Raw genomic sequence first — 14,529 nt, forward strand, 5'->3', positions numbered from 1 at the left:
GAGTAGGAATTTCTAGTGGAACAAAGGCTAGGGCTTTCATGAAAGCCCCCAGTTGTCTTTAGTTAAGTTATACCCCATAGGAATCACAGCAGGATGTGAGAAACTCAAATGCTGTGGCCAGATTCCCTGTGAAACATGAGTATAGCTTTAAATTGTTAAATGACTTTTAATTTTTACCAGAAAAACTATATATAAAATACCATTCCATTAAGATGCCTCTGCTAATAAAATTCTGTGTCTGTCTGTAAAAGCGCTTAATAAAGCTTTGTAAAATTGCCAAAGTTTCTTCAAGTTAAACATCTGCCCAAATAACTTGCTGCTGGGATGTACTTTCTCTGTTCCTCCAGTTTGTTAACAGTTTTAACATTAGTAATCTGGTTTATTCCTTTTGTGTTCTTAATAGTTTAGGAAACAACATAGGCTAAATGTTAGCCTTCATATGATACTTGTATACAAAGAAGAGACTAATGGTTTTACCAACTGATTTAGGTGTAATAAAATAGTAAGTGATAATGTGTATCCCTGAAAATAGAGTGTTAAGATTATAATCTGTTCTTTTTCTAAATCATATGAATAGTTAGTAATTGTCATTAGATGTGGTCTTGTATACTTATTCTTTAAATGGTAATGGAACTATCCTGAGCCAGGCACATTTATTATCATTTTCTAGGCAAAAAATCATGCAAAGCTGGGACTAAAGGAAGTGAAGAGTAAACTAAAACACAAGGTATGTCATATTCACTTTTTTTCCTTTTTACCTTGATTCTTGTATTAATTTGAAGTTTATACTTTACAAATTAGAAATTTATGTTTTTAATGACTTTTGAAATATGCTTAGCCCTTTGCTCAAGAATGTTTTTTTATAACAAGCCCTCTGGCAACTATCTGCTATTCTGTATGCATTCACTGAATAATCTCTTTACTGTTTGCATATTTTATCACAGAACTATGGAAATCTTCAAAGATGCTTTAACAGGATGTATGTTTTCATAAAGTTAATTGCCTTGATATCACAATTGAAGTTCTTGCTTTATGCTAAGATTTTTTTTAAATATATCTTTTGCGTAGAAGTAATCCAGGAACACCATCATTTGTTTTGATAGTCTCATTCCAATAGTATTACTTTAAAATGAAGAATGTTCTTAATTTACAAAAAATTATGTATGTATTTAAGCTATGAATATTGCAGATATATAAATATGTGTATATGTGTGTTGATTTTAATTTATATCTTTGCAGATTTTATTATCAGTTGTTATGTTTTGAATTTTTACCTTTGGAGAAAACATACTACTTAAGACTTCCAGTATAGTGATAGAAAATTATCTTTATATAAATTTTATTCAGATTATTCAAAGTAATCTAAGATTTTAAATTATTTTTATTAAATTAAATTTGTAATATAATTAAGATCATTGATCATTAACCTTTTTAAATTAATTAATTTCAATTATAGAAAAATGCATTTTCTTCTTAGATTCTTTACACTTAAAGCTGAAGTGTTATTTTGCTACTTGTATGTGTATCAGATACTTTGTTTATTAATCTAAGACATTAGTAATAAAAGGAGTGCCTTACAATTATTGCCGGTATATTTTTTCATATGTAGGAAAATGATGAAGATTATGGGACCTGTTCTAGTTCTGTACAATATACACCAGTTTACAAATTACACAATGAAAAGGGAGGAAACTCAGAAAAGCGTAAGCTTGCTCAGGTAAGTAAGGTTATTTACCCTTCATTCCTCCACATTCTCAAATTATATAATTCCAATAAATTATTTAGGTACAATTTGGATCCATTTATAAGAAAACCTGCAGTATTGGTCAAGGGGAGGAGTAGGTGGAATCTGGGAAGGCTACAAGGGGATCGAGAGTCAAATGTTTCAGACATCAGTCTCCACATGCTTTGTTAGCCCATGCCGTCATAGATCTCATAGTCCAGTGAGGGAAAAGACAATTGAATGTGTGATTCTTATAGAATGTGGATATCTTGATGATAAACTGGAAATCAGAGGATTCCTTTACTACAAAAATAAAATCAATCTTATACATGGGTATTTGGCCATTAAAATAGTCTATAGAAATTAAAATCTGAACTACTGTACTATAAGTCTGTTCTTTTCTAAAGTTAGATTATTTTATCTGCTATAAATATTTAAAGCTTCTTTTTATATGCTACTTAAAATATTGTCTCAAGTGACAGAGTGTTCAGAATCATAGCTATAAGTGTTTCTGGTTTTTTTTTTCAGAAGTGCATTTATGAAGGCTCTAACTAAACAAAATTGGTATATACCAAATCGTATCCTTAGAAAACTAGCTTCAAAAAAGAATTCTTGAGTGGACTCTAGCTACAAAATTACAGAACTGGAAGTGGCTGCAAAGCTTCATTTATTACAGTTGCCAAGGTTTGCAGATGAGAAAGTTGATAGCTAGAATGGTCACAAGACTTGCCATAAGTCTCATAACTGATCAGTGGCAGAAGGAGGTGAAACCCTATCTCTGACGCTCAGTTAGCTTTCCTGGTTAGCCAGGCGCCACAGAAGTATACATGGCCATAAAGTGCTTCCATGGGTCTTTGTCTTCGAACCCATTTTGTGCTGCTGTACCAGAATACCTGAGACTGGGTAATTTGTAAAGAACAGAAGTTTATTTCCCACAGTTCTGCAGGCTGGAAAGTCCAAGATCAAGGCACTGGCACCTTATGAGGTCCTTCTTGCTGTGTCATCCCATGGTGGAAGGCAGAAAGGCAAGAGAGATGAGGGGGGCAAACTCACCCTTTTATAACAGCACTAATCCCACCCAAGAGGGTAGAACCCTCATGGCCTAATCACCTCTTAAAAGTCCCACTTCTTAATACCATTACAATGGCAATTAAATTTCAACATGATTTTGAGAGGACAAAATTCAAACCTTAACAGTCTTTAAGAATGGGAAAGGATAGTGAAGCTGTACTGAAACTCCAGGCCTTTGTAGGAAAAAAAAAATCCCATTAATTCAGTCATTCATCAACACTATATGCCAGACACTTTTCTAGATACCAGGTATATATAAAAGGAAAACACAAAAATTCTCTGACTTCATGGGACTATTTTTGTAACATACTGAGTAATTCCTTCTGATTTATTTATTTTTTAAGCTGATATTTTCACATTAGAATTGCATACTTGTAGCATACCGATAGTCAATAGTGATTGTCTGTTCTAGAATAAGCCCTTCAGTAAAATAATTATTCCAGAAGTCAGAAACATTTTCTTGTTACTGCTGTTAACTGGAGAACATTTATTAATGCGTGAACTAATGATGGATTTGCTATTGATTTTTCTGTTGTTTTTTCCCCACCACTAATATGCGCAATTCTTGTCTTTTTTCAAGCTTTAACATCTCAAATGCTGTCGTAAAATGTTTACTGGCTTAATGTTGGAGCATTTAGGTTATCTTTACCATGGCAAGTAGATTTTCTGTGAAAAAGAATATGAGATCTTTGTTACCTATAGGATACTTTGAGATATATAAAAAAAAAAAGATTTATATTGGAGAAACACGTTTCCTAAATATCAGTTTCATCTTATGACAATTATTAGCTCCTCATATTTTAATTAATTTATTTTTCATTACAAGTTGACTGTTTATAATTATATAAATTTATAGGGTCTAAAGTAGTGTTATGATTCATTAATATAATGTGGAATAATTAAATAAAGCTAGTTAACATTTCCATCACCTCAAATACTTAACATTTTTTGTGGTAAGAACATTTGAAATTTGCTCTCTTAGCAATTTTGAAATGTACAGTACTCTATTTGTTAATTATATTCACCATGCTGTAAAGTAGATCTAAAAAAAATTTTAAAGTCTTTCCTTTAACATGGCATAGCATTTTTATGATAATGTAATTACAGAATACATTACTGATTTCTGTTTTTGTTTTCTGTTAACTTCTAAAGACAGTTTATTTATTACATATATTTAATGTGTATAACATGATGTTTTGATATACATATACGTAACAAAATGATTACTACACTCAAGCAAATTAACACAACTATTATCTCAAAGTTACCTGTTTTTTTGCAAAGTAAGAACACCTAAAATCTATTCTTTTAGTAATTTTCTAGTATACAACACAGTATTATTAACTATAGTCCTCACACTGTACATTCTGATAGAGAAAATTGTATTAGGTTATGGAAAACCTTATAGAATAATGGGTTCCATTCAGTGTATACTTATACTAAGTCTTCAGGGCTATTATGTATTATCATTAATTCAGTTATCTGCATTCATTAGCATTTTATGGTTTACAGTAGACATGACAGCAATAACTATAACAGGAATTGAGAGGAGTAGGGCTTATTCTTTACGAATTCTAGCATGATTTTCGTACTTGCTGTATAGGAATTTGTTAAACCTATGTGTTTAGAATTGTGATGCAAATGTTGATAATATCTGAATAACAATCTTTTGTTTTCAAATGATAAATATCTGAGTTTCAGGAAATGTGTATACCTAGTATATATGTTTCTTTTTATTCTTTATGTGTCCCATTATATAAATAGGTAAATATATCTGTGTGTTGTATATACCTTTTTTTTTTTATTTTCTCTGAGACGGAATCTTGCTCTGTCCCCCAGGCTGGAGTTCAGTGGCATGATCTGGGCTCACCGAAAGCTCAGCCTCACGGGTTCACACCATTCTCCTGCCTCAGCCTCCCAAGTAGCTGGGACCACAGGCGCCCACCACTAAGCCTGGCTAATTTTGTTTTTGTATTTTTAGTAGAGACGGGGTTTCATAATGTTAGCCAGGATGGTCTCCATCTCCTGATGTCATGATCCACCCTCCTCAGCCTCCTAAAGTGCTGGGATTACAGGCATGAACCACTGAGCCCAGCCTGTGTTATATATATCTTAATAGCAAAATTTTTAAGAGTTCATATGCCCAATCATTTTTCGCCTACTAGTATCTATTACAGTTTAGTATTTTGCTTGCATTTTTTTCTATAACCGAAATTTGATTTTTTAGTTTTAGATTCACATATGTATTTAACAAAGAGCTAAATTTTGGGCCTTCTGGCAATTTTTTTTCTGCTACATTTCACCCTTAACATTTTTTTCCCAAGGCTTCCAGAGTCCATGCTATCTTGCATTACTAATGTTACTTCTTTGAATTGATATTGAGTTGTTACTGCTTTGAAATGATAGCCAATTGGTGGCCAACAGTTTATTTATAAAAGAGCAGGGTACATTTACATTGAAATTATCGTCAAATCCTTGATTTTAATTATTTAGTTTTAATAGTGTTAGCAAACTCACAAATTAGATAAAATAATATCAAGCCATTTATTATAAGGATAAAGGCATTCTTTAGGACATCGAATTGCAGGAATATATCTAGGCGTCTGGTAGGATTAGAACTAGGAAATGGAAAAAGTAATCAGGGAAGAATATCAGCTTCTCTCCCTACCCTACTCATCTCATCTCTCACTCTCTGTCTGTCTCCCTCCCTCCCTCCGTCCCTCTGTCCCTCCCTTTCTCCCTCTCTGTCCCTTTTCTTCTTCCTCTTCTTTTCTCCATCTTCCTCCCTCTCCCCTCCCCTGTTCCTTCATTTCTCTCTTCCCCTCCCATTCCCTCTTTAATACTTGGCCTGTTCTTTCTGCTTATTTGTTCATTGTGCATTCTGTATTTTGGCTTTCTCAGCTTCTCTGTGTCCTTGACACAGATCTTAAAGGCCCTCAGTTGAAGCAGCCACTAGAAATGGATAATTCTAGAATCCAATTTCTTAAGGAAGAATGTAATCAGCTTGCTTGGCCCAGGCATTAATCTTTGGTTCAATAAACTCCAGCCAGAGAGGCAAGGAGAATACCATGTTACCAAGGACACAGGAAGGGCAGTAGGGGTGAGTGGGGTGAACAGTGGAAGCAGTTGTCAGAGAAGTGGTTTTAAGGACTGTGACAATATCTCACAAGATGTCTACTGTTTCTAATGGCTTTACACTATTTTGCTTTTCAAGGTTTCATTTACCTGCAGTCAATGTGGTCAAAACATATTAAATGAAAAATCCCAGAAATAAACAATTCATAAAATTTAAATTACATGCTGTTCTGAGTATTATTATAAGTGTTCTTTTTCATTATCAGTTATTGTTATTAATCTCTTACTGTGCCTCATTTGTAAATGAAACTTTATCATAGGTATGTATGTATGGGAAAAAACATACTTTGTATAGGGTTTGGTACTAACTGCACTTTCAGGCACCCGTGGGGGTCTTGGAACATATCCACCATGGGTAAGGGGGAACTGTTGTAATGCTATTTGCCAAAAAGTTATATTTGCAAAATAACAAAAACAAGTCGGCATTTTTAAATGCCTGGAGGCTGGAAATTTGTACCACAAATCTGGGGTTTGATAAATTTAAGGTCAGCCTACCCTAATGGATTGATGTTGCCTTAATTCTCTCCTGAGAATTGAGCCACTTACACTAACAAAAAAGGCTACAAATGGAAATGAATTTAGGGTACTGTATTTGCACATTGGGCAAGGAAATCAAAAGTCATCAGCCATAGTCTGCTGCCTTTTCTTTGCAGTCTGATATTGCAGAAGCTTCTTTGGTTTGCTTTTCTGGATATAATCCAGCCCCATTGATTTAATTGAAATATAATACAGTATGTTATGGAAGAGGCAGAAAGCTGATGCTAGAGCCCTGGTCATACTGTCTTACGATGATTACCAAATCCAGAAATTCTTGTACCCTAACTCTCCAAGTATAATAATATTGGGATCTGTGCATATTAAGCTTTTCAACTAAATATGTAATATTTCTAGAAATATTTGGATGTGGTTAAAGGCAAAGTCTAGTTATCAATATGTATACCAGAGAAACTAATGTCTATTCATTTATATTCTGCCTATTTCCAAAAATACTTTCATGTCTTACAAAGAACCATAGAAAGATTAAACTGTATTAAAATTAGGTAAGTTTTAAGGCAGGGAAAATGTTAAATGTAGTAAGAAGCTGTTAAGGCCTATTTCCTGCACAGCCAAAATGAAGACAAAAGCACAGCTACATGATTCATAATCCACAAAGTTTTGGTTTTTAAAAAGTTGCTTATGAATTACCCAGTCATTCCAAAGAAACAAGGTAGATATTTTGGATCCACAAATCTTTTCAGCGTCACAAGAGCTCACATTCTGGTGGAGGTACCTAGCGGAGGCAAAGATTTTTGTTCTGGAAGACAGAAATTTGGTTTTCTTCATTTAGTCTCTTCTGTGCTGTTTATTATTTGAAATGCTCAGTCTCATTAATACCTCTCTCAAAGACAGCTTAGTTTACTAGCTGTTGAACCTCATTAAAAAAGGTGAAAACAGGTACAAGTGGAAATAAAATACACTCTTTTCTTCCTACTGTAAGGCTACTGACAAGTAGCATCACTGTCGTGTTAGAACTGGCTCAAGTATCCAAATTCTCTTAAAAGATTTGTTATGTGGTGAATTTAATTGCCTAAAGGCAAATTTCTGCAGGGACATTTGTGATTTTGTAATCTAGACAATTTTCTTGTTCTTATTACTATTTTTCAAACTTAAATTTTTGTAGAGTTGAAATAATAGAAAAATTCACTAGAGCAGCCTCAGAGGACATAGGGAAGATGGACAGTTTTGTAATAACAGTGAGGCTGTCTGTGTATGTTTGTATTTATGTGATTCATTTGAAACTTCCAACAATCCAGTCAGGGCAAGAATTATTATCCCCATTTTACAGATTTAGAAACAAACGGAGATTAATAAATGTGCCCAAAGTTCTACAAGTAATAAATAGCAGAATAGGAATTCAAAAGCAGGCAGACTGATTCTAGAACTTAGGTATCTAACCACTACCATCATGCCTTTGTGTTGGATGGAGTGATTGTGGAAGAGGGATAGTTAGAAATAAAGATACGGAGTTTAGAGCCAGACAGAGCTTAACTTTGAAACAGGTACTAGGATTTAACATTGAGCAAAACAAAATATTCCTAAGCCTTAATTTTTACATTTGTAAAATAATAATAAAAGTTATTTTCCCAGGATGCTGTAGGCATTATAGATAATGTATATAAAATATCTCCCACATACTTGGTACTTGATAATTGGTAGCTATTTGTTTCTGGTTACTGTATCATATATCTTGAGCTCCAGGTCTTTGTAGCAATGGCACCATCTGACTTCTCTCTTGGTAGTTACAGTCCAGGATCACTAATAATCTCTAATCACTAAAGTAGTTAGGACTCCTAAAATTATCCATCTTCATTCTAAGTAGGGATGACCATAGATCCCAGTATGTGACTTGAATAGAAATATAAAACTTATTGTACCAAGAAATATCTTATTTATAAGTTTATAAGACCTTAAGTATGTCATTTTATTGTGAGTAAAATTGAGTATAGTCTTCACTCATCCCATTCCTAGTCCATTTGATTATTCATTTCAGAAGTGTATCTCAGTTGTCTAAAGAACTTTACATTTCCAGTTTCCAGCTAGACTTGTCAGTGAGAGACTTTATTTTCATCTCTTTTTCAAAAGATGAAAATGGGATTATGATCATTTAAATTCCAAGAATGTATTTTAAAGTAAAACATTGTGAAGTTTTATAATCTGTGTGCTGTAGAAAAGAAAAAGAACAAAGTTCTAAGATTGTGTTTTAAACCTGTTTTCCAGTATTTAGCTTATCTTTGGAATAGATTGTGAATCTATAGTCCGCCTCCAACAAATAGTAATTTGTGTGCTGGTGTGCTAATTAGTATGGCTATTTCCCGTTTTGTTGATGAGGCTTAAATAAATGTCAAGGGTACAGCCATGAAGATCTCCCAATTAGGCTCCACATTTGTAAAACCCAACCCTTTTCTCCTCTGTGTAAAGATGACAGTTCCAACAGCAGCCCCAGCCTAACAGGACTCCAGGGAAAGGATCCTTCTCTGGTTTTATTGAAAACAGGGCCAGTGAGTCCATTGAGAATACGACCACTGGTCATGGTGCAGAACAGTCTTAATCCTACGTACTTACCTTCTTTCATCAGTTTTATTTTAGAATAGAATGCTGGAGACTTAGTGAAAAAATATAAGATAACATAAGTCTATAATCTGAAATTATGTTTTAAAATATTTACTTATAAACATTTATTAACATTTTCTTTTCTAAGAATAAGAAATTTCTTTAAATAATATGTAAAATTTATATATATCTGAGATATTGCTCCATATTAGCCATGCGTGGCTTAGTCTAGCAGTTATAATGTGTATGTTTCTGTGTGTCTTCATGAGACTCACAGACACCTCAACTATGCTACTGAACAAGCATGAGAGCTTAGCTGTATTACAAGTCAACATTAACAGATGGATGGCCCTAAGCAAGGCAAAATCACCACAACAAAACCTAGGGAAAGTGGGGGACTGAAGCTTTTTGTTGTTAAGCCCTGTTAAAACCCTGGCACACGATCATGTGCCCGCGCGCACACACACCCACATGCACACACCACTTTTAACTATTTCATGTCTGGGACAAATAGCAATCTTTTTAGATTTTCAGCCTCTCCAGTTAATTATGTAAAAACAGCATGAGAAAATATGAGTGGAAAGTTATTTTTCATTTGCAGTGTGATACAAAGCAGTATGCTTGTTGATAAATACTCTCACTTGGAATGTTTACCCAAATACAGTGTTTATAAATAGAAATATGTTTAATAGTCATAATTTCTACTGTTAGACCAAGCACTATTAAACTGGTGGACATTTATTTTACTTTTTTAATATAGTCACATATAGACTAATAGTTTGAGATATAAATAGTTATCTTTTGAATGCACAAATAAGAATGCTTTAAGCATAAAATATAATCTTGTGATTTTATATTTTTATCCATTATGCAAGGTAATATCACACTTAAAAATGAAACTTTTTGTCTTTTTGAATCTTTATGCATTTAATGGTTTATAAAACATTCTAATGGATTTGTGGAACATAGCACAATAGCTATGAGTTCATTTTATAGTTGATGAGTAACATACTTTTATATTTTAAAATATGCTCAGAAGTCATATATACTTTTATGCATGCAGAGACTTACAAGTAAAGCATTTCAAAGTCATATTTTGATTAAATAGGGACTTAAGAGAAATCTCAATATGTTAGCATTTTTTTTAAAAAATGAGCAACCAAATAGTTTATTTTTATATATAATAAATGTCATATTTTAAAATGCCGCAGATGAAATTTTCTGTGAAACTTATAAGAAAAGATAGTATCTTAGGTTGTCTTAAATTACTTAGTTCCTAAGCATGAGAAAAGATGGGCTGTCTGCACCTAGTAGGGTGTGGTTTATAGCATTGTATTTATCAAACCTATTCTTCATATTAATTCACTGGACTCTGGGAATAAAATGAATGTAATTAAATACAGTGTTTCTTGTTCGGATGATGTAATAGATTTAGGAAAACTGTATACTTGTTGGGATCTTTGGAAAAATACCGTCTGTTGAATAGTTTGCCTTACTGGTCAGGAGAAAAAGGGTGTACTCAGTGTTTATAGAGGAAAGTAACCACTTACTTTTGACCAAGAAAAAAAGTAATTGTAAATCAAAAAGAGAAAATAGTTGTTACATGCAGTAGGGGTGGGGCAGAAAATTGGAAGGAATACTTTATTTTGTAAAATAAACGTTTACAAAATAATCAAATAATTGGATCAAATCATGATAAGCAAGACAATCTTTATTTTTATCACTGATTTGGCTCAGTATTGAGAACACTATTATCAAGCTGAAATGTTAAAATAATAAGAAAACATTATAAAACTTCAAGGGATAGGCCAGGTGCAGTCACTCATGCTTGGAATCCCAGCACTTTGGGAGGCCGAGGTGGGCAGATCACTTGAGTTCAGGAGTTCAAGATCAGCCTGGCCAACATGGAGAAACCCCATCTCTACTAAAAATACAAAAGTAGCTGGGCGTGGTGACTCATGCCTGTAATTCCAGCGACTCGGGAGGCTGAGACAGGAGAATCACTTGAACCTGAGAGGCAGAGGTTGAGGTGAGCCGAGATGGTGCCAAACTCTGCCTCAAGAAAAAAGAAAAAACTTCAAGTGATAAACTCTCTTGAAATAAGTTAAGTGAATGTTCTTCTTTTAACACATGTCCTTAAAAAAAAACTGCCTAAATGAAAACACATTTTAGCAGTCTGCGTTCCAAGGATATATGTAGTCTAATTATATTAATACTAATGTCAATAATTTATAAAATTGATCCTTCGAGTTCACTTTGGAAAATATGCCCTCCATATTGTTAATGTGAAAGAAAGTTATTTTTCTCTTTTGTTTCTCTGTTGAAATAATACTAATTTCTAAAATGTTAAATTTGATTATAATTAAATGTTTGTTTTAAATCAGTTATAGATTACAAGGGTGCCCTCTAGTGGACATTGTATAGTACTTTCCTTAGAAGATAGTTACAAAAAAATTTTAACGCCTTTCAGAGTAGTGTATCTTTTAGAAACACAACAGAATATACAACAGAATACACACTGAGACATTTATATTGTCATAAGATTATTCAATAACATAATTCTATCAAAGAAATAATTCAAAGCCAACTCTTCCTTTCAATAACTTGCTTGGACTTCATTTTTAAAATGTTTAGCTCTGCTGAACAATACCTGGTATATTAATAACATATAATGGAAGATAATCTTTTTATGTGAACATGTTCAGTACATATTTTGAGACATTTTAAAGTTGACATGCATCTTAATGTTATAATTTTACTCTTCAAATTTATTGCCAGAAATGACTGTCATTTATTACAATGTCTTGAAGCAAAAACAAAGTAACTTAATTTCTCCATTTAGTAAATCTAGTGAATACTACCATTCTAGACTTTACATCAGTAATGACATCATTAATATTTTTTCCTCATTATATTCTGTCCTAGTTGACTTTGTTTTTCCCTGTTACCTTTTTTGTTTATAAGGGGTCTTGATTAAATTAACAACATTTTTTTATTCCAAAAGGGCCTACCTTTTGTAGACAAGTTGTTATTGTTTTCCAAGAATCTTAGGATAAAGAAATGCCAGTTTTCTTCTGGTTTTGGATAAAGATCTGCCTTTAAAGTTTGTCAGAGATCAATGCTGGTGTCGATGAAAGGAAAAACCAGTCTTTTCTTTGTAGGGCTACTGCTGCTGCCTATTAAAGTCCCCCAAGAGAAAGGAATTTTCAGAAATGTCAATAGATCTCTAACTATGGGGGTATAATAGGATCTTATAATTTGAGCTGGATTTGTGTCTGCTACACATTGTTATATTTCCTACCATGTCTTCCTAACATAAAACACTAGAATAATACATAAATATCTTAAGTTGGCCTGTGCGCCCATACTAATTATAAAATAGGACTATGTTTTTCAGCCTTCTCTGCAGTTCTTTATGGCTTTTCTAACATTTGAATATAATACCAGTTATTTCACAGATCTGTTCTCTTTTTGCCTTTATTAGTGTTTTTGACATTTATAGTAAATTCTTTTGAAAACTAGTATTATTTGATTCTGAGACCAAAATGTAATTGCAATTTCTGTTAAGACCTTTGATTCATTTAACACCAGAAGCATTTTTATACTCTGTCTACTCTTGGATGATTTCACATGTTCACACATTTATGCTAATTCTATATTAATATGGTAAATCTGAGAAATAAAATGCAGTTATAATTATTTTACTAACAAATATTTTAATCCTTAGCTATATATTTTTTTGAAAACATAATTTACTAAGGTGATTGAAAATAATATGGTTCTTTTCTTCAGTACTGCTTTTTAAATTATTTATCCAAGCTAGAAAAGTCATCTTCACATTAGTTAGTGAGAGGAACTGAATTCTGTGTCTTATTGAAAATACAGTAGACTTGTCATGTATTAAGAAACCTTTTTAAATGTTGAAATATTGAAACCGTGTCAACAAAAGTGAAATTGCAAATAACTTACCATTTATCAAAGGGTTACTGACTTGTTTTGAGAATACTATTTAATAATCTTATAAAACTTGTATTTGCACTGATCAATAATCTCTTGGTCCTGAAAAGTTACTGCAGGGTCTTTGGGTAGAATTTGCATTTCCAAATATTAAAGACCAAAAAAAATAAATGAAACAATGTATTTAAAAATTTTTTAATTGATGTAATTACTTGGCATGTGAACTGTCTTTTAAAGTTGGCTAAAAGTATTAACAGTTCACAGACATATTACATATAAACACAGTTAAATAATGAGACTTCCTGTGAATACAAGACCTTCCTTCTACCTATTAACACACTTCAGTGAGAGACAGTCTTTTAGAATGCCTGGTAGAGTGTTACCACTGGACGGGTTTTTATGTAGTTTCTGATTAACAATGAGGAAATGAAATATAAACTACTGTGTTTCTGGGATCTTTTAGACAGACACTAAACTTCTTAATCTGTATTCAGTGAAAGCACTCTGTAAAGGGATCAGTTCTGGTTTCTCATATTCTCTCTAAAATCGAATATGCAGATTTCTTTAGTCAAATTGTAGAACAGACCCCAACTTAGCATAAATAAGCATTTAATGCATTTAATGCAATGTGAACAGAATGGACATACCATAATGGAGAGTTTGTCTAATTCAGTTCAACACAACCAGTATCTAGTTGTGCTGCTTTACAGCTTTCGAGATTGTATACCTCCTCTGAACACCTACTTCGTGCTAGGCCTGCTGATCTAGAGTTTTCAAGATCATTTATTTCCTCTTAACTTACTAAGGAACATTATTTAGAAATTCAGAAAGACTTTACTTCATTGATGTTTATTTTTACTCTTCCTTTTTACATCAAACCATCACCCTCATCACTTAATAGAAGGACCCCCTGTGGGAATGTAAAGATTCCAGGCTTTGTAGTATAAGAGAACAGGACCAGAACAGTACTACCACTTGGAAGGTATGTGAACTTGAATAACTTTCCTAACTTCTCTAATCCTCTTAGCCCTCAGATCTATAAAATATTGATAATTATGTCCACTTCCATAGAGTTATTGTGAAGATTAGAATTAGTGTAGTGACAGAATTTGTTCTTCCAGCAGTCACCGGAAGTTTCATAAGTATTAGTAATATTGTTTATATCCTGTCAACTTTAATAACAACGTACCACAAAAAAATTAATGAATGCCAACTATGTGTTGGGAGCACAGTGAATTAGACTGGTTGCTAATATCCCTCAGTTCTTGGATGCTCTGTTTTGTTTCTTCTTGTTGATTTTTTGTTTGTTTTGTTTTTCCTGTTCTTTTTTCTTTGTGTTTCATTTTGAGTAATTTCTATTGACTTGTCTTAAAGATCACGGAATCTTTCCTTAGTCTTCCAATGGGCCCATCAGAAGAATTCTTCATGTCTTACGTCATTTAAATTTTTTTTACCACTTGACTTTTTTAAAAAAAAAACAGATTCCATTTGTCTGCCATCATTCTATCTATTCATGCATGTTGTCCATCTTTATGTTTCTTGCTTTTTCATGT

At 32.9% G+C, this 14,529-nt stretch overlaps 1 protein-coding gene across 1 annotated transcript in view; it reads left to right on the forward strand.

Annotated features, from left to right (window-relative positions):
- The window catches only part of DENND1B (DENN/MADD domain containing 1B), a gene marked incomplete at its 5' end in the record, with an annotated part of 173,536 nt that overhangs the window by 144,849 nt on the left and 14,158 nt on the right, over positions 1-14,529 (forward strand). The window contains 2 exons of the mRNA XM_011995787.1: positions 671-727; positions 1,610-1,717. Of these exons, the coding sequence (XP_011851177.1) occupies positions 671-727; positions 1,610-1,717 (165 nt within the window). The remainder of the gene's footprint in view (positions 1-670; positions 728-1,609; positions 1,718-14,529) is intronic.

Source organism: Mandrillus leucophaeus, unplaced genomic scaffold (assembly GCF_000951045.1).
Source record: "Mandrillus leucophaeus isolate KB7577 unplaced genomic scaffold, Mleu.le_1.0 Scaffold1132, whole genome shotgun sequence".
Taxonomy (NCBI): domain Eukaryota; kingdom Metazoa; phylum Chordata; class Mammalia; order Primates; family Cercopithecidae; genus Mandrillus; species Mandrillus leucophaeus.